We start from the raw sequence: 27,049 nt of genomic DNA, 5'->3' as shown, positions 1-27,049 counted from the left end.
AGGGAGTGTAAAGAAAGACCATGCCTTCCTGGATCTTAAATATCAGGCACAGGACTATATAATAAGTAACTATGGCAGTTCCTTGCCATGTGATATGACTACAGTGTGACATTCGTCTCTGGTGACAGTGGCTGAGGACTAAGATGTGTTTTCTCAGTGGTCTAAATTCCCAGAAAATGCTAATTAGCTGCCAACAATCTACGGTTGTATGGAAAAACAACTAATGAGAACACAATACAATACTGAGCTTTCTAACTACGGCTGAGAAAGAAGCTGGAAGACGAAAAATATTTAGTGAGACCCCTATCCCATAAATAAGGATACATTCTATATATACTTTAGTGCAGGATGTCAAATAATTTATGTGCTTTTTCCTGGACACAGAAGAGTGGCACTTGCACCTCCCATATCAAGTCAATGAAATTCCTTTGTACTGCCACCAGAGGGAGGCAGAGATACAGAACTAGGAGGAAAGAGAAAGTAGCTGCTCCCTCCCCCCCTTCCTCCCATCAGTAAGAGAATCTTTAAATCAGACAGCTCAGTGAGAATCAGATGGCAAAAATTAATCAGGAATTTCCTCTGCTTAAGATTTCAAAGTGGCAAACTAACATCAAATGGAATGTAACTACATTTCCTTCAACTTAATTTTTTACCACAAACTGAAAGTTAGTCACACCATTCCCTACTGGTGGTTCAGAAATAACAAAGGAAATAAAATGTCTTCAGATACCATCAAACATATTAGTAAGAGAAGTATCAAATATTCTCTCTCTACATACATTTTCCCAATATAAAAGTGTTAATCTGCCCTGGCTTTACCTAGGCTGCCTACTGGGAAAAGTCCTGGAATAACCTTAGAACTCATGCTTCCACAAAAATAAAGGAATTGTTATTTAGGATGATGCCTCATGTATGAGTTTTACAACATTCTCTGGAACGTGATTCACAGAGTGGCACTGACAGCTGCCTCCATGCTGCACAAAATATGCATCATACAAGCCGAGTATTTTGAGCGTTTCAGTTGCTTTTTTCTTTTTGCACATAATCAGGCCACTTTCTCCAGTTTACGTTTCTAGCTGTCTGTTACTCTGCAGTTTCCGACCCAAAGGTGGGTTCTTGCAAACTTCCCCCAAATAGTCTGCAGTCTTCTTTTTTGTTGCAATATATTATTACCATGCACCAGACTAAATCAGCTGCTAAGGCTGTTCTTGCAGTTTATAAGCCGAACTCTGCTGCTGCTTCTCTTGTTACACCAGCCAAATTCATCTGCTATTCAAAGCTTTTACAGTTCATATAGTTTCCATGACTTCAAATACCAGTTGCCTTTCCCACCAGCTGCTAACTAATTCCAACAGTTAAGCTGAGATGCAAACGGTTGCTCCTTTGGTTTCTTAGTGATGTAGAATTTTAGAACCTGAAAGCAACTTTCACTTCACCTTTTCTATATCAGCTCAACGAAAAGATACTGGAAGACTTTGCAGAAAGCTTGCACAGCACACTATAGGTAGCGCATATTAGACTTGAAGATGTTATAGCAGTTTTAAAGATTCTACAGTTCAAAATGAATTGCTAAGTCTGAAGGCAGAGAATAGCTCTGGAACAAAAACTTTTAAACTGGTAAAAAACTTTGAGTGTGCAGCATATAGCAGAAACAATAATTTAATGTTTACATTTACCCCTTCTTCCCAACCTGCCAATAGCCTAACTCAGGTTATAGTATTCTATGTTATACTACTGTGATAGTACTGAATATTATTTATATGTTTTATATTTAAAAAACGGACACAAAGCAAGACAAAAGCTACCTTTTGTTTAATTTCAGTCTTTTTTATATAGCCTAAAATGTTTGTGATATGACACTCTAAGGCAGAGACATCAATGGAAACAGAATAAAGCGTAGGGGACTGAACAAGGCCTGAACCCAAAGCCAATAGGAGTCTATCCACTGATGTCAGTGGGCTTTCAAATCAGGCTCTAACAGAGGAAAGTGCCAGGTGGGCTGCTTAAAAGCTAGACACTTGGAAGTCCAGGGCTGCCAGGATCCTGGGAAACCCAAGGAGTCCTAGTTCTGACAGGCCACCAGAGGAGTTGCTGAAGAATTGGCGAGTCTCAGGAGCCTGGTGGACTGCAAGGGAGCAGCAGAGCCCAGGTGCCCTGGCCATCTGTCAGGCTAGACTGCCAAGAAACCAGGGAAAAAGGAAGCGTGTAGGAAACCTGGCAGGTTTCTGCTGGAAACTTGTTTGGTTCCCATCAAAATTCATATTTCCATGCAATATTTCCATTTTGATGAATCAGCATTTTTCAATAGCAAAAAGGAAAATTTTTGACCAGCCCCATATTAAGATGTATGTACCTGTGATACTTAACATGTATATACACAAGAACAATATTTCCCTCAAATATACTAATCAGAACAAACTGTCTACAGTTTAGAAACAAACTTTAGAAATGGCTTAGGAAAAGAAAGCTCTTCTCAGGTCTATACTAAGTGGAGCAACCAGGATAGCATTAAACTAAAAATGGAAGAGGAGAGCGTGAAGGAGGCAAATGCAGTAAACTCATACTCAGCACATGATTAACAAAATCAACTGACGTGGCAAAGAATGTGAAGATAAATGTCTCTATTGCCTATATATAGGACACGAGGAATATGGGTAACCAGCAAGAAGAACTGGAAATTCTCATTTATAAGAAATTAACTGGCATTACTGAGACCTGGTGGGATCATGGAATCACTGAACCATAATGTTAGAAGGGACCGCAAAGGTCATTTAGTCTAACCCCTTGCCAAGCTGTAGGATTTGTTGTATCTAAACCATCTAAGACAGATGGCTATCCAGCCTCCTTTTGAAAACCTCCAGTGAACAAGCTTCCACTACCTCCTGAGGCAGTCTGTTCCATTGTCCTACTGTTCTTGCAGTTAGGAAGTTTTTCCTGAGATTTAATCTAAATATGCTATGCTATAGTTAGAACCCACTGCCTCTTATCCTGCCCTCTGTGGCAAGAGTGAACTTTTCTCAATCTTATTTATGGCAGCCTTTCGTGTATTTGAAGACCACTATCATCTCTTCTTTTTCAAACTAAACATACCCATTTCCTTTAGCTTTTGCTCATATGGTTTGCATCCCATCTCTTTGATCATCTTTGTCACTTGCCTCTGGATCCTTTCCAGTTTCTCTACATTCTTTCTATACATTGGTGACCAAAATTGGACACAGTACTCCAGCTGAGGCGTAACCAGCACCAAACAGAGTGGTACTATCACCTCCCATGACTTGCATGCTGTGCCTCGTTAATTAAACCTAAAATGGCATGTGCTTTTTTTTGCAACAGCACTGAAATTCTGACCCATGTTGACGTTGTGATCCACCACAACTCCCAGATCCTCCACTCACAGATGATTTACATAAGTGGCATTACCTATTTTAGTGACTAATAACGCAGAACCAGATATTTTGAATGCACATGAATTAATGTGCTAACTAATAAAGCCAAGGAGGGGGACACTGGTTGGCATCTGTTGGAGATCACTGAATCAAACAAAGAACAAGACGAATTACTCTCTAAGCATTTATTTGTAATGTAGAAAGAAAAACTGAGGTGTTATGGGGGACTTCATTTTGAGAAACATACAGTACACCTTCGTAATAACAAACCCCTGAGGATCCAAGCCATTTGTTCGTAGAGCCAGGAGTTTGTTATAGCGGGAGGGTCTACTGTATGTGGGAGGTCTCATTCAGCCAATAGTAAAACACCATTAAAATGTCAAAAAACCTCATCCTCTACAACTTTTAAACAGGATATTGCACCCAACTTGAGGTAACTCTTTGGGATTTCATTATGACTGAGAAAGATCAATCACTGGATTGGAATTTGATGGTTGCCTAGGGATCAATGATCATGACCTGCTTACATTAAATATGGGCAAACAGAGGACAGTCCTAACCAGTACTATACATTCTATATATTCTATATATTCCACTATATAGACACATTATATATTGATAATATTTATATATATGTATATACATACACACAACTTCAAAGTGGTTAATTTCCCAATGTTGAAGAAAATTACAAACAAAGTTGATTGGGAGAAAAAATTCAGATAGACCAATATGAATAAAAATGGGGACTTCTTTAGACATCTAACAAGCTTGCAGAGCAGTAAGGACTTTAAGTATATTAGGAACAAATATCTTAACAATGGGATAGGCTCACTGCTAGACTGACATAGTAAAATTGTTAATATGGAAAAGGCAGAATTGTTCAATAAATATTTCTGTTCTATATTTAAAAACAGGATTATGTACTTTTAGCACAGGAGGAGGAGGACAATGTACTTTCCAGTTCATTAGTAACTAGAATATAAGAACAGCCATACTGGGTCTGATCAATAGTCCATCTAGCCAGTGTTCCCTCTAATATTTTATGTCCATGTGTGGAATGAATTTTGTTATGTGCACCTATATGGAGGTAATGTGTGACATCACCTTCATATTGGTGCACATAACAAAACTCATGTGGTGGGGGTGGTGCCAAGGGGTTCGGGAGGGGGCTCAGGGCTCGGGCAGAGGGTTGGGGGGGATGAGGTCTCCGGCTAGGGGTGAAGCATCTGGGGTATGGCCGGGAATGAGGGGTTTAGGGTGTGGGAAGGGGCTCAGAACTGGGGCAAAGGTTTGGGGTGCAGGATGTGTGGGCTCTGGGGTGGGACCAGGGATGAGGGGTTTGGAGGTGCAGGCTGTCCTGGGGCTGTGACAGGGAGAGAGTGTACCCCCCCCCCTCACTGCAGCAGCTCGGGGCTGGGGAAGAGGCGCCTCTCCCCGGTAGCAGCTCCGGTGGAGCTGAGGGAGGGGCTCCTCTTCCCTGAAGCTCCAGTGGGGCTGAGCTGAACCAAGGGAGGGGTGCCTCTCCCCGCTGTGGCAGGTCCATGCTGGGGGAAGAGGCGTCTCTCCCTGCAGCAGCCTGAGCCTCCCTAAACTTAGCATCTATCCCAGTATCCTGTCTTCTGAGAAGGACTGATGCCAGGTGCTTCAGAGGGAGATTGTTAAACAGAATCTAGTAAGGATAAACATTTTAAAGTCAGCAGGCCCAGAGAATCTGCATTCAAGAGTTCTAACAGAGCTGGCTTAGGAACGGTCTGTCCCACTAGTGTTAATTTTTAATAGAGCTTGGACTATCATGGAAATTCCAGAAGACTGAAAGAGTTGAAATATTGTGCCAATATTCAAAAAAGGGGAAGCCAGGTAACCTGGGTAACTATAAAACTGTTAAACTAACATCAATCTCAGTCAATATAATAGAAAGCCTGATAAGGGATTCAACTGATGAACAATGGGAATATAATTAGCGTCAGGCAACATGGTTTTATGGAAAAAAAGTCTTGTCAAACATGATTTCACTCAGATTATGAAGTTACTTTTATCAGTCAAACTTCTAGCTGTAATGCATTTAGCCTTTTGTAAGGCACCTGATTTAGTATCAAATGCTCCGATTAAAAAATTAGCACAATACAGTATGTTAAATGGATTACGAACTAGCTAACTAGCAGATCTCAACAAGTAGTTGTTAACGAAGAATAATCATAATTGAATGGGGGTGTTTCTAGCAGGGTTCCACAAGTTTTGGACTCAGCCTGATGCAGAGAGCAGGAAGATGATTTTACATCTGCATATGGCATTGATGAGACTGATACTGCATGCAGTTTGTATGTCCACATTTCAAAAATGATGTTTAAAATTAGAGAGAGTGAAGAAGAGCACCACACAAATGATTCAAAGGCTGGAAAAAGTGACAAGCTCAATCTGTTTAGTTTATCAAAAAGACAGATAATCTGATAATCAGTGCATATGTACCTTCATGGGTAGAAAGTACAGGGCACTGAAGAGCTCTTTAACCTAGGGGGAAAAGGCATAGAGAGAGAAGATGACTGGAAACTGAAGTCAGACAAATTCAAATGAGAAGTTAGGCACATATCTTTGACTGTGAGGGAAATTAACCATGCGAAAAAAACACCAAGGGAAGTGGTGGATTCTTCATCTCTGATGTCTTGACATCAAGACTGGATGGGTTTCTGGAAGATATTGTTTACTCAAACACAAATGATTGGGTACAATAAAGGGTAAGTGGGTGAAATTCAATGGCCTATGACGTACATGAGGTCAGACTAGGTGATTGAATAGGACCTTCTGGCCTTAAAAAAAATCTAAGTTTCAATTGAAAGGAATCCAAAAACAACAGGAGCCCCCTATTCTCTCCCAAGAGATGGCCTCGTTCGTTTTACAAAAGAATCCAGTACAATGAACCCTACACATTTTCTCTTTTTAAGAGACCTCCAATATCGGTTAAATGACAACTCTGATTCATAGATTTTAAGGACAGAAGGCACCACTATGATCATCTAGTCTAACTCCTTGTTAACATAGGTAATAAGACTTTCCTGAATTCATTCCTCTTTGAACTAGAACATCCTTTGGATGTTTTTCTAATCTGGATTTAAAAATTGCCAGTGATTCAGAATCCACCACAACCATTATTCCAATGGTTAGTTACCCTCACGTTATTTTCTGTCTGTTTTTGTTTAGCTTCTGCCTCCAGCCACTGAATCTTGTTATACCTTTCTTTGCTACCTGAAGAGTCTAACAAAATTGGTTCACCATGAAGGTACTGATAGACTCTGATCAAGTCACCTCTTAACCTTGAAAATAATGGTAATAAAGATGGATTTGGGTACCAGATCCTAGAGATAAGGAAGGTACTCAGTGGCAAATAAATAAGTGGAATGAGTTGCACGAGAATTGTCAACCTTCCTCATTTCTCTCAAGTCAAAACCTTTACCTTAACGAAAGCAACACTGTATACTCCCTTTGTGTCCCCCTACACAGCCTACTGTGCTTGAAACAACCCTTTCTTCCTGTTCTTATTCTATTCAAATTCCTTCTTAGCATTCCAATGTTAATCTCCTTTCTGGCATTTTGTTTCCACCTGCTCTCATACACTATCTTTTCAACTGTGTTATATCCGTCCTCAGTTGGCTTATAAAATCGTTGGCGTGGGTGGGTGGATGGGAGAGGAGGAATCTTGTTTTATGGGTTTGTGTACAGAACTGGCTCTCAATTTTTTCCATACTGGGACTACTTCCTCTCCCCCAAGATCCCATTCTATACAGTAATATGGCAGGATGGTCTCAACATCCTGACACTTGTTTGCAACACCTAAACTGAGAACCCCTGTTATAGTCTGTCCCTGGAGAGAAGCATATCGAAAAGGTAATGTGGATCAGTGAAATATTCAGCAAGGACAGATCCATATTCAGCAATGAAAATCTTTGCCTCTTCTGTGTATTCAAACACCCAGTTATAGGTGCTTCACATGACAAAATTTACAAGTGCCTACATAGGGAACAAATACTTAACAATAGGCTCTTCATTCTAGCAGAAGCAGCTATATCATCATCCAATGGCTGGAAGTTGAAGATAGACAAATTCAGACTGCAAATATGGTGAGAGTACTTAACCACTGAACAATTTATCAAGGGCCATGGTGGATTCTCCATCACTGATCATTTTAAAATGAAGACTGGATGTTTTTCTAAAAGATACACTCTAGGAACTATTTTGGTCAAGTTCTGTGGGCTGTGTTATACAGGAGGTCAGACTAGATGGTCACAATGGTCCCACGTGGCCATGGAACCTATGAATCTAGGAAAACAAGCATCAATATAGAAAATGATCTGGTGATGCTCAATTCTTCACAAAGTGGTAGAGGCCTGCATTGGTGACTGCTTTTATTAGGGTTCACAATTTTCATAGCATCATTAAGTTCCTTTCAGTGTGTGTGAGATCACCCCCAAAGCTTCCTACTGAATTCGATGTGTCCAAATGGCTTTCAGGATTCAACACAGTGGATTCTAGTCACAAGGCCATGAGGTTTTCCTGTCAAGTTGCAGGAAATGCAAATACCAATACAATGATTCCAGTCCAACTTTTCAACAATCAGCTCTTGCTGCTAAGCTTCACAGAATTTTTTCACCTTGTCACAGGCCCTGTCAGGGGACAGTGAAACAGGCAGTCCTCCTGTATCCATCCCATTCATATTGCGCAAGTGTTAAAAGTTGGGGAAGAGAACACTTGCCTTTACTTTCATCCAGTTACATTGAAAAGTACAGGGTCTCCTGAGCTCTTCTTGAAGATCAACAACTATATAATGAGCAGACTGTCACAGAAGAGGTCAAGTTAAAGCAATTTCCTAGCAGCAGGAGATCCCAACATTACACTGACAACATTTGAGACACAGGGTACAATTAAAAGCAGCAAAGAATCCTGTGGCACCTTATAGACTAACAGACGTTTTGCAGCATGAGCTTTCGTGGGTGAATGCCCACTTCGTCGGATGCAAGAGTGGAAATTTCCAGGGGCAGGTAAATATAAGCAAGCAAGAAGCAAGCTAGAGATAACGAGGTTAGATCAATCAGGGAGGATGAGGCCCTGTTCTAGCAGTTCTAACAGGGCCTCATCCTCCCTGATTGATCTAACCTCGTTATCTCTAGCTTGCTTCTTGCTTGCTTATATTTACCTGCCCCTGGAAATTTCCACTCTTGCATCCGACGAAGTGGGCATTCACCCACGAAAGCTCATGCTGCAAAACGTCTGTTAGTCTATGAGGTGCCACAGGATTCTTTGCTGCTTTTACAGAACCAGACTAACACGGCTACCTCTCTGATACAGGGTACAATTAATGTTTTCTAATTATAATTAGGTTTGGTGGCTTTCACTATTTGTGGTGAGACTAAGTATGATACTTAGAGGCCTTTTACATTGACAGAACTGACATTAAGAAAAAAGCGATTTCGTGAATGCACAAGCTTTTGCTTGAAGAATTCATAAAAACGGTCGCTGCCTTTTCAAATGGCTCACAACTCTCTTGCTTTTAATGGTTTTATTCATGCTCCAGAATTCTCTGCTAGTTACTGATAATCATTCTGCTGTGTGATTAGGTCCAGGTCCACCAGACAGTAAAGTCAGGATACAAGCAGTGGGTCCAAAAAAGAGAGGTGGCTGCAACTGTCCTGCTGCCTGTCTGTGTAAAAACGCAGGAAGTATGCACTAATACAATTAACTTTCCTTTGAAGGGAAAGCTGGAGAGCAAGAAGTAGTGTAGGCAGGCACCAATAGAGCCCAAAGAGGGAAAACCAAAAAAAATCCTCCGACATCGGGAGCCTGGCTGTTTAAAAAAAATAAATTAATTAAAAACCCCAGATTCCACAGCCACTGAATCGCAGACTCTGTATGAACTTGAATAAGATGAATGGGGTAATACATAAATCTTAGTGCTATTGTATCAGGCAGTCTGCAAACTCAGACAGGCATCATTGCATTGTTTATATTCAGTTCACAATTTTGATACTACCTTCACCACCAAGGAGGACAGACACAGGGATTTTTTTTAAAGGAAGGGCAAAAAAGGGAGAAAAAAAAAAGAAAGTGGTCATGGCCCACAGGCTGAGAACCCTGCTAAAAAGAGCTGTTAACATGTACAGTACTGAACACTAGGGGTGCTTTAAAAAAAAAAAAAAGGTAAAAACTGAATCTTACAAAGAATTAAAAATTGCTTCTAGTACTCCAAAATCTTATTCAAAATATCCCATTTCAAATAAACTGTTCACCATGTCCCTGAAGTATACCAGATACAAGAGTACTAGTTTAATCACTGTGCAATATGAAGGCATGAGTACAAGTTTAAGAAAAAGAATCTGTTTTGTTGCTTAGGACACTTGTTTATATTTATAAACAATTACTAAAATAATGTGATGCATACATTCTTTGGCAGGATCACTTGCCAAGGGGGTGCGGGGAATTGGGGGGGGGAGCAGGAGATGTGATATCTTGATTTCAGTAAGGTTTTTGACACAGTCCCACAAAATGTCTCCTAAGCAAACCAGGAAAATGTGGTCTAGATTAAATTACTATGATGTGGGTGAATATAGCGGCTGAAAAACTGTCCTCAAAAAGTAGTTATCAATGGTTTGCTGGCAAAAGTGGGATAACCTATCTGGTGGGATTCTGCAGGGGTCAATAATATTCAATATTTTCATTAACGACTTGGATAACGGAGCGGAGAACATACTTATACAATTTGTAGACTACAAACTCAGGGAGGAGGGCCTCCAAGCACTTTGGAGGACAGAATTAGAATTCAAAATGACCTTGACTCTTTGAAGAATTGGTCTAAGATCAACACTATAGAATCCAATAAAGGCGAATACTAGGAAGGAAAAATGAAATGCACTAATACAAATGGGGAATAACTGGCTATGCAGTAATACTGCTAAAAAGGATCTAGGGGTTACACTGAATCACAAATTGAATACGAACCAACAACATGATGCAACTGCAAAAAAGGGTAATATTCTTGGGTTTATTAGTGGCAGTGTCATAAGACAGACATGGGAGGTAATTGTTCCGCTGTACTCAGCATTGGTGAGGTCTCACCTGGAGTACTGTGTCCAGTTTTGGGTGTCACGCTTTAATTAAAAAAAAGAGGTGGACAAACTGGAGAGAGTCCAGAGGAGAGCAACATAAGTGATCAAAGATTTAGAAAACATGAGGAAAAGGAAAAAAAGACATGTTTAGGCATGAGAAAATAAGACTGAGGAAGGTATTTTCCTAACAGGTTTCAAATATGTTAAGGGCTGTTAGAAAGAGGACAGTGATCAATTGTCCTCCATTTCTACTGAAGATAGGGCTTAATGTGCAGCAAACAAGATTTAGGTTAAATATAAGAAAAAATTTGTACCGATAGTTAAGCACAAGAGTAGGTTACCAAGGGAGGTTGTAGAATCCCTATCACTTTAACTTTTTAAGAACAGGTTAGACAACGGGGCTCTCAGGGGATGGGGTGTGGGTATCTGGACAAAGGGGGGGCCTTGCAGCTGGGCTCGGGGGGGAGGGGATTCTGGGTGTCTGGCCACCTGGTTGGGCTCTGGGGAGAGAGACAGCAGTGAAACAGGAACTGGGTTGTCATAGGGGTTTCTTCACCTCTACTCCTGGGGGAATTTTTGTGTGTGTATATTGTTACAGAAATACTTGTTGACAAGTATTTTGAAACAAAATTACCAAAGTAATTGAAACTGACGTGATTATGTAGTGTTATTTTGACAAATAAAATTTTGCAGAATTTTAAAATATTGTGCATATAATTTTTATTTTTTTGGTGCAGCATTCCCCTGGGAGTAATATAAATGCTGCACAAATTCCAAAACAAACAAACAAAAAGCTAAGTGGCCAGATTTCCAAACAAAAAGATGAAGGAAAAATACATTTTGGTTAACACATTAAAATCAGGAAAGGGGAACTGGAAGGTTACTCAGTGGTAAAAGCAGATTAAAGGTATACTGCACCCTAGTACGTAGCAGCAAGAAGTTATCTGAGAAAGTACAGGTGGACTGAGAAACGATACTCTAATTAACTACTGTATTTAAAAAAATGCAAGTGCATATTCTGTCAAAGGTCCTCTAACATACACCCACTTCAAATATCTCCTAACTCTACTGAATCATATTATAAATAAATGTTTCCTTTTATAACACACTAAGGTACTGCGATGTACAAAATTTTTGGCTGCTTTACAGACAATTATTTTAATAAACTGTATGTACTTAGACTGAACAAGTAAATGGACGATTCATGTATTGTATATATTGTGCTAAGGAATTTTTATGCAGACAGATTCTCAACTGGTAAAAGGCAAAATTTTATCTACTCCATTTCCTCTTGTCTTCTGCTTTCCCTTTTTCAGGTCGGTCATCATAGCCTCTGATACTCAGACTAAGTTAATTTATATATTAGAAGTAAATACAGAGACAACATATCAGAAAAAAACCCTTTCTTGACAGTATTAACACTTTCAAATATGAGCTAAAATTGTTTAAGCATTGCAGTTCTGAACCTAAATAACATCGAAGATTTGATAGTAACATAATCTGAGTGCAAAACTATCTACCCCATCTTTATTTTGAAGAAAGATAAACAACCTGTCCTCTTCAGCAAGCAAAATACAGTTTAGAAACAAATCTATGTAAAATGATTTCCATATTAAAGGCAACTGAAGTTCTAATAATATAGAAATTATTTTTAGAAGATTAGTTGCCATAACAACATGATCTCTGTCAGGTTGTTCTTTGCTCACTCTACTGAGAGGAAAAATACAATTCAAGTGCAATAAAATCCGCAGGGCTCTCATCTCCACTACATCTGAATAGTGGTTATAATTGAGTAGGTCACTATACAATTATGTATGTCCACAAAGCCAATAAAAAATAAAATACTTTAAATGCTAAACATTTAAAAGTAGTATATGAAGAAAATATACTTGCATCTAAAAAAAGACAATGTTAAAATACAAGATAAATGCTTAGGAGAAAAGTGTTAGTGGTCCAAATGAATACAATTGAAATGTCTGTGGAACACTTTGCCAGAGGATGTTGTGAAGGCCAAGGACTATAACAGGGTTCAAAAAAGAACTAGATAAATTCATGGATAGCCAGGATGGGCAGGGACGGTGTCCCTACTTACTGTTTGCCAGAAGCTGGGAATGGGGGACAGAGAATGGATGGCTTGTTGATTACCTGTTCTGTTCATTCCCTCTGCGGCACCTGGCATTGGCCACTGTCGGAACACAGGATACTGGGCTAGATGAATCTTTGGGATGACCCAGTATGATCGTTCTTATGTTAATAAACCATTTACTGGAAAAATTTCTGCAGAAAATTTTTGAAGTAGTCCTCAGATATTCTAAATCAACAGTTTTCAGAAACTAAACTACCAAACCTGCCACACACTTGTAAGCTGTAGTCAATGCTCTGAATTTTTAGATCAATAAAATTTAAAACAAAAGTTCCAGCTTACTTGTGGAAGAATATCTATTAGAGAAAGAAAGCAATCAGTTGAGCAAACATTTGCAACTTGATTGTATGTGGAACCTCCATGTTCAACTGTTAAGGATATTTTTAAGGTTTCAAAATATCTTTAAATATCTTTAACAGACAAATCCACAATATTTGCTTTAAATCCTGTTTTCTACTGTAAATATTTGAGACTGTGGAAAAAAAAAAATCTAGTGAGACTCCTAGCTGTCACAATTTTGTGGGTCATCACAATGCAGTGAAAACAGACCAGCACCAAGTTTGGCTTGCTGGCATTTCCCTAGATTCTTTTCCCAATGCACGGGTTGATCATAATTATTATGAATTCAATGAGACTCTCAAAAGCCATGTACAGAAACAAGATTAAAACAAAAGAAGTTCTAACAAAAGAAACTTCTTTCCAAAACATTCTAAAATAATTCTACTATAGAACTGTTGGAAGCAAAATACAATTTATTGCATTATGTATTGGCTATACCTATATTAAATGCTTACACCAAGGCATTCTATTAAGTCATCTTAACCCTTCAACATTAATAGTTACCCAGGCCTTGAACTGGGCTAGTGTGCAGCAGTACTGCACAGCACCTCTCCCAAATGACTTCTTGTTTTCCAGAGTCTCTGCTTTCATCTTTTAAAAGCTGACGACTCTGGGCGCTATAGTTGCAAAGAAAAGCTTGACAAAGCAAACCAAAAGTACCCAGTGCAATGATCATAGAATCATAGACTTTAAGGTCAGAAGGGACCATTATGATCATCTAGTCTGACTTCCTGCACAATGCAGGCCACAGAATCTCACCCACTCACTCCTGTATCAAACCTGTGTCTGAGCCACTGAAGTCCTCAAATCATGGTTTAAAGACTTCAAGGTGCAGAGAACCTTCTAGCAAGTGACCTGTGCCCCACGCTGCAGAGGAAGGCGAAAACCCCCCAGGCCAATCTGCCCTGAAGGAAAATTCCTTCTCAACCCCAAATATGGCAATCAGCTGAACCCTGAGCATATGGGCAAGACTTACCAGCCAGACCCCCAGGAAAGAATTCTCTATAGTAACTCAGATCCCACCCCATCTAACATCCCATCACAAGCCGCTAGTAGTCAAAGATGAATTAATTGCTAAAACTAGGCTATCCCATTATACCATCCCCTCCATAAACTTATCAAGCTTAGTCTTGAAGCCAGATATGTCTTTTGCCCCTACTACTCCCCTTGGAAGGCTGTTCCAGAACTTCACTCCTCTGATGGTTAGAAACCTTTGTCTAATTTCAAGTCTAAACTTGATGGCCAGTTTATATCCATTTGTTCTTGTGTCCACATTGGTACTGAGCTTAAATAATTCCTCTCCCTCCCTGATATTTATTCCTCTGATATATTTATAAAGAGCAATCATATCTCCCCTCAGCCTTCTTTTGGTTAGGCTAAAGAAGTCAAGCTCTTTGAGTCTCCTTTCATATGACAGGTTTTCCATTCCTCGGATCATTCTAGTAGCCCTTCTCTGTAGCTGTTCCAGTTTGAATTCATCCTTCTTAAACATGGGAGACCAGAACTACACACAGTATTCCAGATGAGGTCTCACCAGTGCTTTGTATAATGGTACTAACACCTCCTTATCTCTACTAGAAATACCTCGCGTTTTGCATCTCAAGACCGCATTCGCTTTTTTCATGGCCATATCACATTGATGGTTCATAGTCATCCTGTGATCAACCAATACTCCGAGGTCCTTCTCCTCCTCTGTTGCTTCCAACTGATGCCTCCCCAGCTTATAACAATAGTTCTTGTTATTAATCCCTAAATGCATGACCTTGCACTTTTCACTATTAAATTTCTACCTTCTGTAAGTAAATCTTAACACAGAGGACATAAATACTAAAGAAGCTTGAGCAAATGCTCAATTATTTTTTAAGAAAATAAAATTTCAGTGGTTTCTCTTGCTAGTGCACACAAATATAATGAAGTAACCAATCTTCTACAATGATGCAACACAGGAAGTGTGCATTGAACAAAAGTTTCATTTGTCTTACCTTCTGGGGCATCTGCATCACAGACTTTAGGCACATATATTGTAACATTCCCTGGCTGGCCATCAACAAGTGTCATATTACGCTGCATAAAGAATATGTAATGTCAGAAAAGAACATTTTAAATAGGTTAATACATTATGCAATGTGGTGTTTTCTGAAGCATATAAATCTTGCGAGAAATCATTGACACAACAGCTATATTGTATAAATGTTTTAAATTTCACTTGCAAGAAAAAAGGTTTAAAAAATTCTTGCAGTACATCTTTAATCTTTGAATGCCATTGTTTATTTTCAATGCTTTACAGGTTCTGAATTGTTACAGAATAATATAGTATAAAATTGCTCCAAAAGATTATCTTTTTCATAATTAAGCTTTAGTTGATGACATTCTAACAAACCCTTTAAAATGATAAACAAGTTTGACTGTACATATAGGGACCTAATAAATATACAGTTGTTGTATGAGCTAAAGGTGTTGGATCACATGATGGATTGAAAGATCCAGCTAGGCACTGTGGAAGTGTTATTGACTTTTTTCTAGCCATGGGAACACCAGAGCACTATTGCTCTATGATGCCACTATGTATGCAGCATAAAATTGCAATAGCTCTTTTCAATGCCATACTGCATCTCAAATATGGGTCTAATTTGCTGCCCACTACTGTCCTATGTCTTTCAGCATTACTTCCCAGATTTCTCCCTCCCACTCAATATCTATATTTCAAATTATTTTCCACCAGATTACTTATTTGGCATTTTTTAAGATGAACTTTATTTGCTTATTTCATGCCCAGACATCTGATTTTCCCACTTCCCTTGATCATTCTTGCATGTCTTGATGGTTGTTTGCAACTAAAATGAACATGTGCCTGTTAACTGGGAGTGTCATGGTCACTTTCACAAAAGAGGCATTTGTTGTTTTTTTTTTAAATAAACCTTTGCAGATTGATCACCTGAAGGAATTATCAGTCAGCTGATCCAGTGAAAATGACTGCAGCCTAACTGAATGTGTATACACACACACACACCTCTATATCAGGCTTCTTAAGTTATCTTTGCCCCTGCAACACCACCAGGCCTCAAATAAGCCTCCCCTAAAAGCAGAGACAGGCATTTCCTGAGACTGCAAGAAGTAAGGAAGTTACAAGGGTAAAGAGGAGAAAGATAGGGCAATGGGCAGAAGAGTGCCCTCCTTCTCTGGTTCCAAAAGCCCACCAGTACATTTCTCCCTAGTATCCACCACAAGCATCCCACCTTCCACTCAGATGATAAGTGTCCATTTCTTCCTCACTACTCAAGGAAACAACAGCCTATTCACATTATTTCCACCCATTATGTCTGCATTAACTAAAAGCTTAGAAGGGGGTTCTTTTATTGGAAAGGGATAGGTTGATGAACATATTTATAAGGGCAGAAGGCAGGTGGAAGAGCATGGTAAATCAGAGATAAAGAAGCAGGTAGCAGAGGAACGTGCAGGTGGAAAAGGATGAAATGAGGGCAGAGAAGAAAACTAAGAAGTGGAAAGCAATATCATCTTAGAGTAGTGGACTGTACTATACTAACATCACAAGGGTCTAGGAGCTTTGAAAGCATACTGGAATATGTGTGCCTCCACCAGGTGTTTACATGGCTTACTCACCTCAGAGCGTGCTTCTCTTCCCCCCAAGGTAATGTAGGTATGAGAGAAGAAGTCCAGATAGAAGACTTCACAAGATTTTGTTCATTCTAAAAGTTTAGCTCCCCCCAGGTATTGAAAATAGATTAAATGGCAATTGCTAGAATTACACTTCTTTTTTGAAGATCAGTGCTACATTTGGTTTTCTCCAGTATTCTGGAACCTTTCAACTTCCCTAAGTTTTCAAAAGTAACATTAGTCAGTAGTACAGTCAGGAGATGTGGATTCAATTCCTGACCCTGTCACATATTTTAGATTAGTCCTGGTCCAATGCTTTAACCACAAGGCCATCTTTCCCTCCTAATTAATCCTCTTCCTTTTTACTGTAAAGAAAATTGCACAAGCCAATGCTTCCACTTCAAGATGCTTTTTTCTCTTTTAAGGTTTTGAACATTAAAAAGGATGGGACGTTGAAGAATCAAAAGTTACAGAATTGCTGAATATGTCTATGGAAATATTGTTTCCCAATAGGGATATTTACAGATTAATTGGAATTTGAAAGCATAGGAAGAAAGATTACAATGGAGAAATGGGAACAGCAAATTAACTCCAGTATACAGATGAAAACATACTTAAAATTGAATTTTGATTTCTACATAGGCAGGGTACTAAGTACAGATTAAACACTCACAGAACAAACTAATTTTTACAATATGCAAGAAAAACCAAAGTTTAAAAAATACTTCAACCACAGCTAAGAAAAAGCAGGGAATATAATTCTCAGTTTTGACTTGTACATTCAAGGCTCATGTAGTAACCAATTTAGTTTTCAATTATTTAAATATACGAGGAGAACCACCACTTATGTACCCGAAAGCTTTTTGAAAACATGTTAAGAACTGCTGAAAATTGGCAACTGCTTGCATGTCAATGTATCCATACAATCAAATTTCAGCTGGGAAAAACCGTAGCTCATGCCATTGCCAGTAGAGGACAGTTTCCTACATATATCTTTTCAAAGGCTGTCTTAATTGAGAGATAAAATAGGAAACACTCTCCAACTGGTTCAGAGGAGTTTCACAAGCTAATTACATATAAAATTTAGGTCCCATGTAGGAATGGATTCTCTAACGAAAAGACAGATCCGTTCAATAATCTTTTAACTAAATTATAGCTGGATACATTATTTTGATCAACTGGAGATGTACTTTTACTGACAGTATGGAAAGTCCCAAACATATCACATGAAGCAAGTACACAATTATAGATTAAATGGGAACTGAAGCTGGGTTTATGTTATTGCTGGTTGCCCACAAAGACAACCTTTTCTACTTACAATCATAACAGGCAAGTTGACTGCTTTAATAGAATCTCTTGGACCTTTTCCAAACAGGACAGTTCTAAATCTGTCAAATCTCTATTGCCCATGCTGTCAAGTGGAGAGAGTCTGTGTCCATATGGGAATTGTGGCCTCTCTACTGGGGATAATAGGTCTGAAATTGTGTGTTCAGGGGCGCACGGGAGGAGAGAGAGAAACTCCTTGCAACTCTTGCAGGACATCAGAGAGAAACTTATCTTATCCAGGCCTTGGAATCACAATAACCTTGGCTTTCCTCTTGTTTGGTTCTCCTGACTTAGAAAAAGTCCCCATTTAGTCTAGAAGACCCACCTATTATGGGCTGATTAGCTGCTCCTATTCTGAAGCAAAACCTCTAACATTTGGTGTTGCGTCTTGTTGCATGTAGGTCCATTTCCACATATACCCATAGGGAGATGTTTGCTACTGAGTTCTTGAGTGACAACAAATGTTGACTGTGTAAGTCACTGCTCAGCTGATCTGCCAGTAATATTGTCCTTCCCTGCAAGGTGGCTACTAAATGGATAAATTTGGTGTACTGTGCACTATGGACCATCCCACAGAGCTATGGCCTCTCTGCACAGCTAGCTGAAAGGTGCTCCCCTTAATTGTTCTCATAAGACATCTGCAATGCTGTCAGTAAGTACTTGACTCACTCTGCCATGTAGAAGATGGAGAAAGGACTTGAGAACCCAATATAATGGCCTTAATTCTAGATGTTGACAAAGTTTTTTCTTCCCAGAAATTCATGGGACTGAGTTTACAAATCCTTAGAATAGCTATGCCAGCCTAGAATGGAAGTGTCAGAGGTGACTGGGACTGACGGAGCTGGAAAGTTGAAAGCATCTCCTTCCAGGGCAGAGAGATGCTGAGTCTACCATGTAAGGGATAGGAATACATCCCTGGCTGTATCAATTTCAAAATATTACTGTCTGTATTTGGCTAGCATGACATGACATACTAAAGTACATATGCTGCTAAAGGCTCATCAGCTTGAGAAAGAACATCTTTAACATGAATTCTCTTGTAGTAATTTTACTGCTGAAAGGATTTTTAAATTTCTTTGTTCTGGAAGAAAAGTACTGCCTTTTTAAGAATTCAAAATTGTCTCAATAAAGAAGTATTACTTGGGTTAGACTCTAAGGCATCTAACAAGGAACTAAGGTCTCCCAGGTAGTTGCTCTTTGTTAGCAAACAAATTTATAAGACAACTGCATTTGACGAACAAAAAAATCAGATGTCTTTCAGTGACCACTGAGTGAACTCTATTGATTGCAGCTCAGGTCATCTGCAAATGTGGTGGCTCCCTGCTAGATGAAAGACAATAGGAAAATTATTTATTCTTCTCCAGTACTAGAGAACATTTACCATGTGACACTAAGGCCTTGTGAATAACGTAGCTGGAGTCGACATAGCTTAGGTCGACTTACTGTGGTCTCTACACCATGCTGCATTGATGGGAGATGCTCTCCCACTGACTTATTTTACTCCTCTCATTCCGGTGGAGTACCAGAGTAGACCGGAGAGTGCTCTGTGGTTGATTTAGTGAGTCTTCACTAGACCCACTAAAATCGATCCCTGCTGCATCAATTGCAGCAGCGTTGATCCCCAGTAAGTGTAGCCATGGCCTAAGTTACTGCTGCATTGACTCCAATGTGCACCCAGACAGTACTGTCCTGGGAGTGAGGCAGGAGTACAAGTGAACTCTCAGAGCAACAATATTGGACTTGGGAATTCAGAGGGCATATATGTCAGAGGGTCTGCTGGGGTGCGGCAGAGACATACACTGAGGTCAGTGAGATGTAGTTGAGCAACTACAACTAAGCTAGGTGGTTGAGCCTCTGAAAGGCAGCAATTCCTTAACGGGTCTTTTATCCTCAGTGGCCCAACTCCTAGAAAAAGTGGTAAGTCTAAATCTTATTGTACATGTAAAAATAGAAAGACGTAAATACAATAAATATGAAGTGCAAGAATCAAAACTAATTTAAAATAGAAAAAGGTAGGGAATGGAATAGAAACAGCAAAACTTAAAGATGATAAAATACAGGGATGCAAGAGTTAAAAAAGCAGTAGTTAAAATTAACAACGGAAAAGTTTAGTGTTAATTATAAACTAATACTGTAAAAAAAGGCTAAGGTGAAGTAGGACATTTACAGGATAAAAGTAAGTTTTGGGATAATTTAAAAAAAATTAGACAAAAGTTTAAAAATATTTTTTTAAACAGAACTATCAAAACATATGCCCTCCATTACTCTGACTACCTTGTATCCTATTATGCCTTCCACTTTTTTGTTTTTGTTTTTAGATGAGCAAGCTCTCTGAGGCAGCCACTGTCTGTTACTATGAGTTTATACAGAAATTTCCACAATGGGATCCTATTCCTGATTGGGGAGCTTGGCCATTATCAGAATATAATGAAAATAATAAAAAGCAGTTCCTATGCTAAGAGAGCATAAGGCGTACTGGAAACCAGTAGCAACAACTGTAATTGCCTTCTAGATGGGGGCAGGACCAGGTCCCTCTACAGCTTTACATAGGAACTTCACACTGCATTGTGTACAAGGGTGCAACACAGTTTCTCCGGGCTGCACTCCTCAAAAATAGCCAGAGGCACAATAACTCTAGGAGATTCTTATGGTTGTATCCCTTCAAAAATAGGTATACAGCAGGGCTGTGCTTTGCCTCACCCCATATATGCAATTCAAATACATTTTTAAAACAAGGTAAGTTATATATATATCCTTATGAAAGGGAAAGTCTCACCTGAACCAGGTATTTTTGGCTTCCATACATGACATACTGAGGTGCAAGACTGTAGATCATATAACTTGTGTGAAGAACAATCAACAGAAGTATCATACAGAGAAATAAGAGTGCTTGAGGCCGAGTTTTACCTCTTCTAATCTTATACAACTAAAAAAAAAACACAGAAGACGTACAAATATTAGATCATAATTGTTTCTCTAGGTTTTCATGCTTGATATCTGTTAAAGGACATTGCTATTAAACTAGATATTTATTAGATATTTTTCCAATTACATCCTGAAACTCTACTGTTAAGAGATAGTAGAAATATATTCAAAAAACTTCTCCCTCAAAGGCATAGCTGTAAATGTAAAAGCCTCTACATATACCATACAAGTGATCAAGCTTCAGAGAAGCAATTAAGGGCTGTTTGCAGATCCTCCTTTGAGTGTGCAACTACAGCACAATCATTTGGATACTGGCGATCAGTTATTGTTGCTGATATTACATAAGTTCTGGCACAGAGATGGGAAAAGTTAAAGAGGTTGCTGTCAATCCGATATTCTTTTACACCAGTTCAGATGACAGAGGTAGAGCCACTGCACAGGATGGAGGCAGTCATCTGGTCGTAGAGAAGTATTATAATAGTGATAAATTTGCTTGGGCAGCCAAACTTTTACATGATTTTCAACAGAGCCTCACAGCTGACAGAGTCAAAGGCTTTGGTCATATCAATAAAGGACACATACAGCTACTGGTATTGTTCTTGACACTTTTCCTGGATCTGCTTGGTTGCGAAAATCATGTTGCTTGTGCGTCGTGATGATCTAAAGCCAAACTGGGACTCTGGAAGTACTTCCTCTGCAAGAGGGAGCAGGCGATTCAGTCAGATTCTAGCAAGAATCTTCCCAATGATGGAGGACGAAGACAATGCCTCGATAGTTGTCATAATTGGCTGTGTCTTCCTTTTTGAAAATGGGGACGATGTTAGCATTACCTAAGCCAGCAGGGATTTCTTCAATGCACCAGATTTTGAGGAGCAACAAGTGAAGCTTGTTAGCCAGTGTTTCTCCCCCCACTTTCAGTACTTCAGCTGGTATGCCATCAGGACCTGGTGCTTTATTGTTCTTCATTTGTTTAATTGCTCTGCAGCCCTCCTCAGGTGTTGGTGAGTTGGCAAGAGATTCCCAGATTGGGTGCCGAGGGATGGAGTTGATGGTGTCAGTCACAGTCGATTCTCTATTTAAAGCTTTTGGTAGTGTTTCCTTCAGCGCTCTTTGATGGATTTGTTATCTTTAAGAAGGGTACTACCATCTTCAGATCTCAGAGGTGACAGGCCATATGAGCTTGGTCCATACAGGGTCTTAGTCTCTCAAAAAAACCTCTGCATATCACATCAGTCATTGAATGTTTGGATTTCTTTTGCTTTGTCCTCCCACCATTTGTTTTTTATTTCTCAGATCCTCCTTTGAACTTCAGCTTTGAGCTGATGGAAAGAACTCTGCTTCCGACTGGATAGTGGTTGGCTTTGCCAGTCGCAGAAAGCTTTTCTCTTCCATTCCAAAAGGGCTGTAATCTTAATGTTACTGTTGTCAAACCAGTCCTGATGGCAGCAAACAGCCCTTAAATTGCGTCTATGAAGCTTACAAAAGCCTAAGGCTACTCTGAACATTGGCAAAACAAAAGTTCTCCACCAGCCAGTCCCTGGTCAATCATCAGACCAGCAAGGAAGATCTACATCGACAAAGAAGAATGGGAAAATGTAGAATACTTTGCCTATCTTAGCAGCCATCTCTTGCAGAGGACAGACATAGACTTCGAGATTGAGCACAGAATTCAATGTGCCAGCCTTGCCTTTGGCAGACTGTCTTGCTGGGTGTTCAACAATCACAACATCGGAACAGACTCTAAGTTTATAAAGTGGTGGTAATCCCAATTCTCCTCTATGGCTGAGAGACTTGGGTGACCTATTGAAAACACATGAGAAACCTGGAATGCCAGCACGAGCACTTTCTTTGGAAGATCCTCAATGTAACGTGGGAGGATCGTCAAACCAATGTCAGTGTCCTCACGGAGGCCAACATTTTCAGTGTTGATGCCCTGATCATCCAGCATCAGCTGATGTGGAGCAGGCAGTGTGCACGCATACCTGATGAACGCTTACTAAAACAACTGCTGTATGCCCAACTCAAAGGAAAAAGGAAACGGGGAGGCCAAAAGAAACATTTAAAAGACATCCTCAAGATAAACATCAAGAGATGTGGCATTGACACCACACACTGTGCGATAGCAGCCCAGGATAGGGGTAACTGGCCAAGACTTGTCAGAGAGGAAACATCCACTTTTGAGGAAAATCGCCTTGACCTGGTCGCAGAAAAAACACCAGAAAAGAAAGGAAAGACAACTGTCACGCAGCAATCGCGGGCCAACTCTGTCTTCAAACACCACCTGCAATGTCTGCCAATGAGCCTGTGGCTCAAGGATGGGACTCATTCACCAAAGGACCCATGAAAAATAAAAGCTGTGAAAGATCATACTTGACCTCTAGGGATCACCGATGACAAACAATCAAACCCTATTAACAATATTTTACAAAATATCCTATGATCTAAGATCTCTAACTTCAAAACTGGCAGTTTTCTTTATTTCACATGACTGTCACCACCTCATTTTATTTTCAGCGGGGCTGATGCCAAACTATCATCATTCAAGATGGTTGCCTACAGGCTTTGCATGTGACAATGGGACTGACCTTAGTAAAGATGGCCACTCCCTGGACTTTAAGGTTAGCGACTTGGACAGGAAACTGAGGAGGATTCTCTGCAGCTGGAGGTCTTCAAACCACAATTTGAGGACTTCAATAACTCAGACATAGGTTAGGGGTTTGTTATTGAAGTGGATGGGTGAGATTCTGTGGCCTGCATTGTGCAGGAGGTCAGACTAGATGATCATAATGGTCCCTTCTGATCTTAAAGTCTATGAGACGGGGGAATGTGGAATTCAGGAGAAGATCTGGGACTGGAGACAAGAGACCATGGGGGAGGAGACCAAGTGGACAAGTGACAATGTGGGAAGAGAAAACAGATAGGATAACGGTAAGGGAGAAGGAGGATAGATAGGTAGCTCCTCCACTCTCAAGGTTAGGAAAGGGTAAGGGGAGTCTTTTTCTGAGCAACCAGTGGGGAGTCTACATGGTTGCAGGCACATTTAAAGGTTGAATTTTGATCCTGGAATGTGATCACACTTTGTGGGCAGGTGACCTCTACCCTCAAGGCTCAAAAACCAGAAGCCAAAAAACCCACACATGCTCAGTCTGCCACACCCCTACACTCCACCTCACACATAAATCATGATATTTGAACACTTAGGGTTGGCAATACATTGAATGTGCTGCTTCCACAAAGACCCCAGACTCTGCTGGCTTGATACCTGCAATTTTGTCTCAAGTTGAAACCGCTTGCCCTCCGTTAACCAGGCCATCAGGCCAAAATACAATATAGCTTTTCAAAACATGGTAGAAACCCTTAAGACTCTTGCTAAAACAATTGATTGTAATATTGTTTAAAAAGAATAATTGCTTCACACCATTTTACTTTTTAGAACATGGTAGAGAGAAAATTCTGAAAAATCCTTTTGTATCTGTTACATACATTTTAAATATTTTTATATAGTAATTTATAAATGTTACATTTTAGTAAATAAGTAATATTTACCCTTATCCAAAAGAACCATATACCCATGTTTCGAATCCCTGCCATTGAAGTGAAGATAAAATACATAATAATTGTTGTAATGAGGATATAATCAAGTGGAAAAACCTAAAAGAGAAGAATATTAATAAATAAAAGCTGAAAAAAAGAAATGAAAACGCTAACATAACAAATACTCAACACAAATCAAATTACAAGAGTGGCTGATCATCTAATTTTTAAATTTTTTTTTAAAGGTTTCTTAGGACAATGGGATGCTGTATATATCAGAACTTCTCATTGTGATAGTGTTTGAGGTGGTAAGGGAAGGAAAACTGCCCGATTTAAAATGTAAGACAGTTAATTACAAATAGAGCTGAAACAATTAACAGTCCAATTTAGAAAAGAGATTGAATAGCTTTGTGAATTTTTTCCAAGCTTCACCTCAATTTGAATTAGATATTGTTTCACGCCAACTTCAAAAGTTGGGCTAGACTAGTTAGTTCCACTTACAGCAAAGTCCAGAGTTAGAATAGCGCAAGAGGCCTCTTTCAAATGAGTTAATATAAGCGATATAACATTCATATATCATTTTTAGAGTAAAGTCAAAATTAATATAAACCTTTTATTAAAAAAATACACAATTACTTATGTCACATAGCATTTTTAAAGAAAGTACTGTTGTGAGCATTACTTAGTGGGGATCTGATAGTTAATTCTAGTTAATAAATAATATTCATAGGGAAAACATGGCATGCCCCCAGCATCTTAATGTTGATATAGTATTTAGTCCTTTCTCCAGTCATCCTCTTGGTACAGTTTATCCTGTCACTTTAGTATTTCCAACATTTGTCCTTTTCCTTGTTTCCTTACTGTTAACACTTTGTTTATATCCTGGTTATCTATTGCCTTAATTACTATGATCTCTTATGTGGCTTAAGTGCTTCTGAACTCTTTTCACAGAAGTCTGCCGCCAATGTTTAGTCCTAACTATGTCTTTTTTTAAAAAAAGGAGAAAATAGACAATATAATGGACTCTAAAAGTGACTGTTAAAAATGTAAAATAACTCCATTCAAGTATTTGTATTATGCATGTTTATCATCTTCATTCTAGAGGGGATGGATCCTCAAGTACTCCAACCCAACATACACCTTGGTTAGGTAGCCACAGTCTTCTGGGCCTGGTTTTCAGAGCATGGATTGATGCCCAATACTCTGGAAATTAGCTTCCTTTAAAGTTGCCCTAGAGTTTGGGTATGCAGAACAGAGGCAACCCAAATCACTAGTGACAATCTTCTTTGCCTCTGTTGAAGTCCAGGGCACAACCACCCCAAGTGGGATCATTTTTTCCATCCCATCACCACTGAGTTCAGCAGCCACAAGTTATTCACAAGTCACATGCTATGTTGACTCTCAGGCACTGTTTTTCTTCCTTCACACAAGAGCTTTATAGTTGCCAGCACATTGCAGAAACTGAGAAAGAGGATGGTGAGGCAACCATGATGATTAAAAACTCTCTCTTTTACCAACACGTATAGTTAGATTTTTTTCATTCAATTTTATGTGGGTGATTACAATTTGCTTTTTGGTAGGCTACCAGAATAAGAATACCATATCTCAGACCAATACATCAGTTTACTACTGAATACTTGTAAAGGATTTTTTTTTTTGAGATACCCAACACACACATCTACTTTAACTTTTTATACATATACACTTCCACACATTGTTTTTTCATCAAAGAGAATGGTTGCTTACCCTACAATACAATGGTTCTTTCAGGTGTGTTTTCTATTTCTGCTGTGCACATGCCCTATGCGTGAGATCAGATTATTTTGAAATAATGTCTGTTGGAGGGATGCCTTTGTCCCTGTAAGCCCTTACCAGCTACCATAGCTGAGAGTAAAAGGGATGAAGCTATCTTAAGCTGCCTCTCTTCCCTTCACAAATAAAAAATCCCAATTTCAGGGCTTAGAATTAGCACGGATGGAAGTTGGGTCATGGAATGTGTGTGGACAACACATTTTGAAGAAAAGACGGTTACTCACCTTTGTAACTGCTGTTCTTCAAGATGTGTTGCTCATATCCATTCCAATTAGGTGTGCGCACGCCACGCCACGTGCATGATTGTCGGAATATTTTTACCCTAGCAACACTTGGTGGTCGGCTGAGGCGCCCCCTGGAGAGGCTCCCTTATGGCGCCAGATATATGCTCCTGCCGACCCAGCGCTCCCTCAGTTCCTTCTTGCCGGCTACTCTGACAGAGGGGAAGGAGGGCGGGTTTGGAATGGATATGAGCAACACATCTCAAAGAACAACAGTTACAAAGGTAAGTAATCGTCTTTTCTTCTTCGAGCGCTTGCTCATATCGATTCCAATTAGGTGACTCCCAAGCCTTACCTAGGCGGTGGGGTCGGAGTGAATTGTCATGGAGTGAAGGACTGCTGAACCAAATGCATCATCACCCCTGGACAGCTTCACTATCGCATAGTGGGAAGCGAAGGTATGTACTGATGACCAAGTTGCTGCCCAACAGATCTCCTGTATGGGCACATGAGCCAGGAAGGTGGAGGACAAAGCTTGAGCCCGAGTGGAGCGGGTAGTAAGGGCACATAGTTGGGGCACCAGCCAAGTCATAGCATGCTCGGATGCATGATGTAATCCAGGACGAGATATGCTGCATGGAGACTGGGAGACCC

The 27,049-nt window shown here is 39.7% G+C and overlaps 1 protein-coding gene across 3 annotated transcripts in view; it reads right to left on the bottom strand.

Moving 5' to 3' along the window:
• LMBRD1 (LMBR1 domain containing 1) overlaps positions 1-27,049 on the bottom strand; it is a 220,194-nt gene that overhangs the window by 23,941 nt on the left and 169,204 nt on the right. For 2 of the 3 annotated variants that reach the window (XM_039531144.1, XM_039531145.1), the window contains exons 12-14: positions 24,375-24,479; positions 20,680-20,829; positions 14,945-15,026 (exon numbers count right to left, since the gene is read on the bottom strand). In XM_039531144.1, the coding sequence (XP_039387078.1) occupies positions 14,945-15,026; positions 20,680-20,829; positions 24,375-24,479 (337 nt within the window). Of the gene's footprint in view, positions 1-11,290; positions 11,840-14,944; positions 15,027-20,679; positions 20,830-24,374; positions 24,480-27,049 lie in introns of those variants that run through there. The other variant, XM_039531146.1, reaches the window with a different exon arrangement.

The sequence above is a fragment of the Mauremys reevesii genome, linkage group 3 (assembly GCF_016161935.1).
Source record: "Mauremys reevesii isolate NIE-2019 linkage group 3, ASM1616193v1, whole genome shotgun sequence".
NCBI classification, from domain to species: domain Eukaryota; kingdom Metazoa; phylum Chordata; order Testudines; family Geoemydidae; genus Mauremys; species Mauremys reevesii.
The sequence above is the reverse complement of the archived record's forward strand: the minus strand, read 5'-3'. Positions and strand labels throughout refer to the sequence as shown.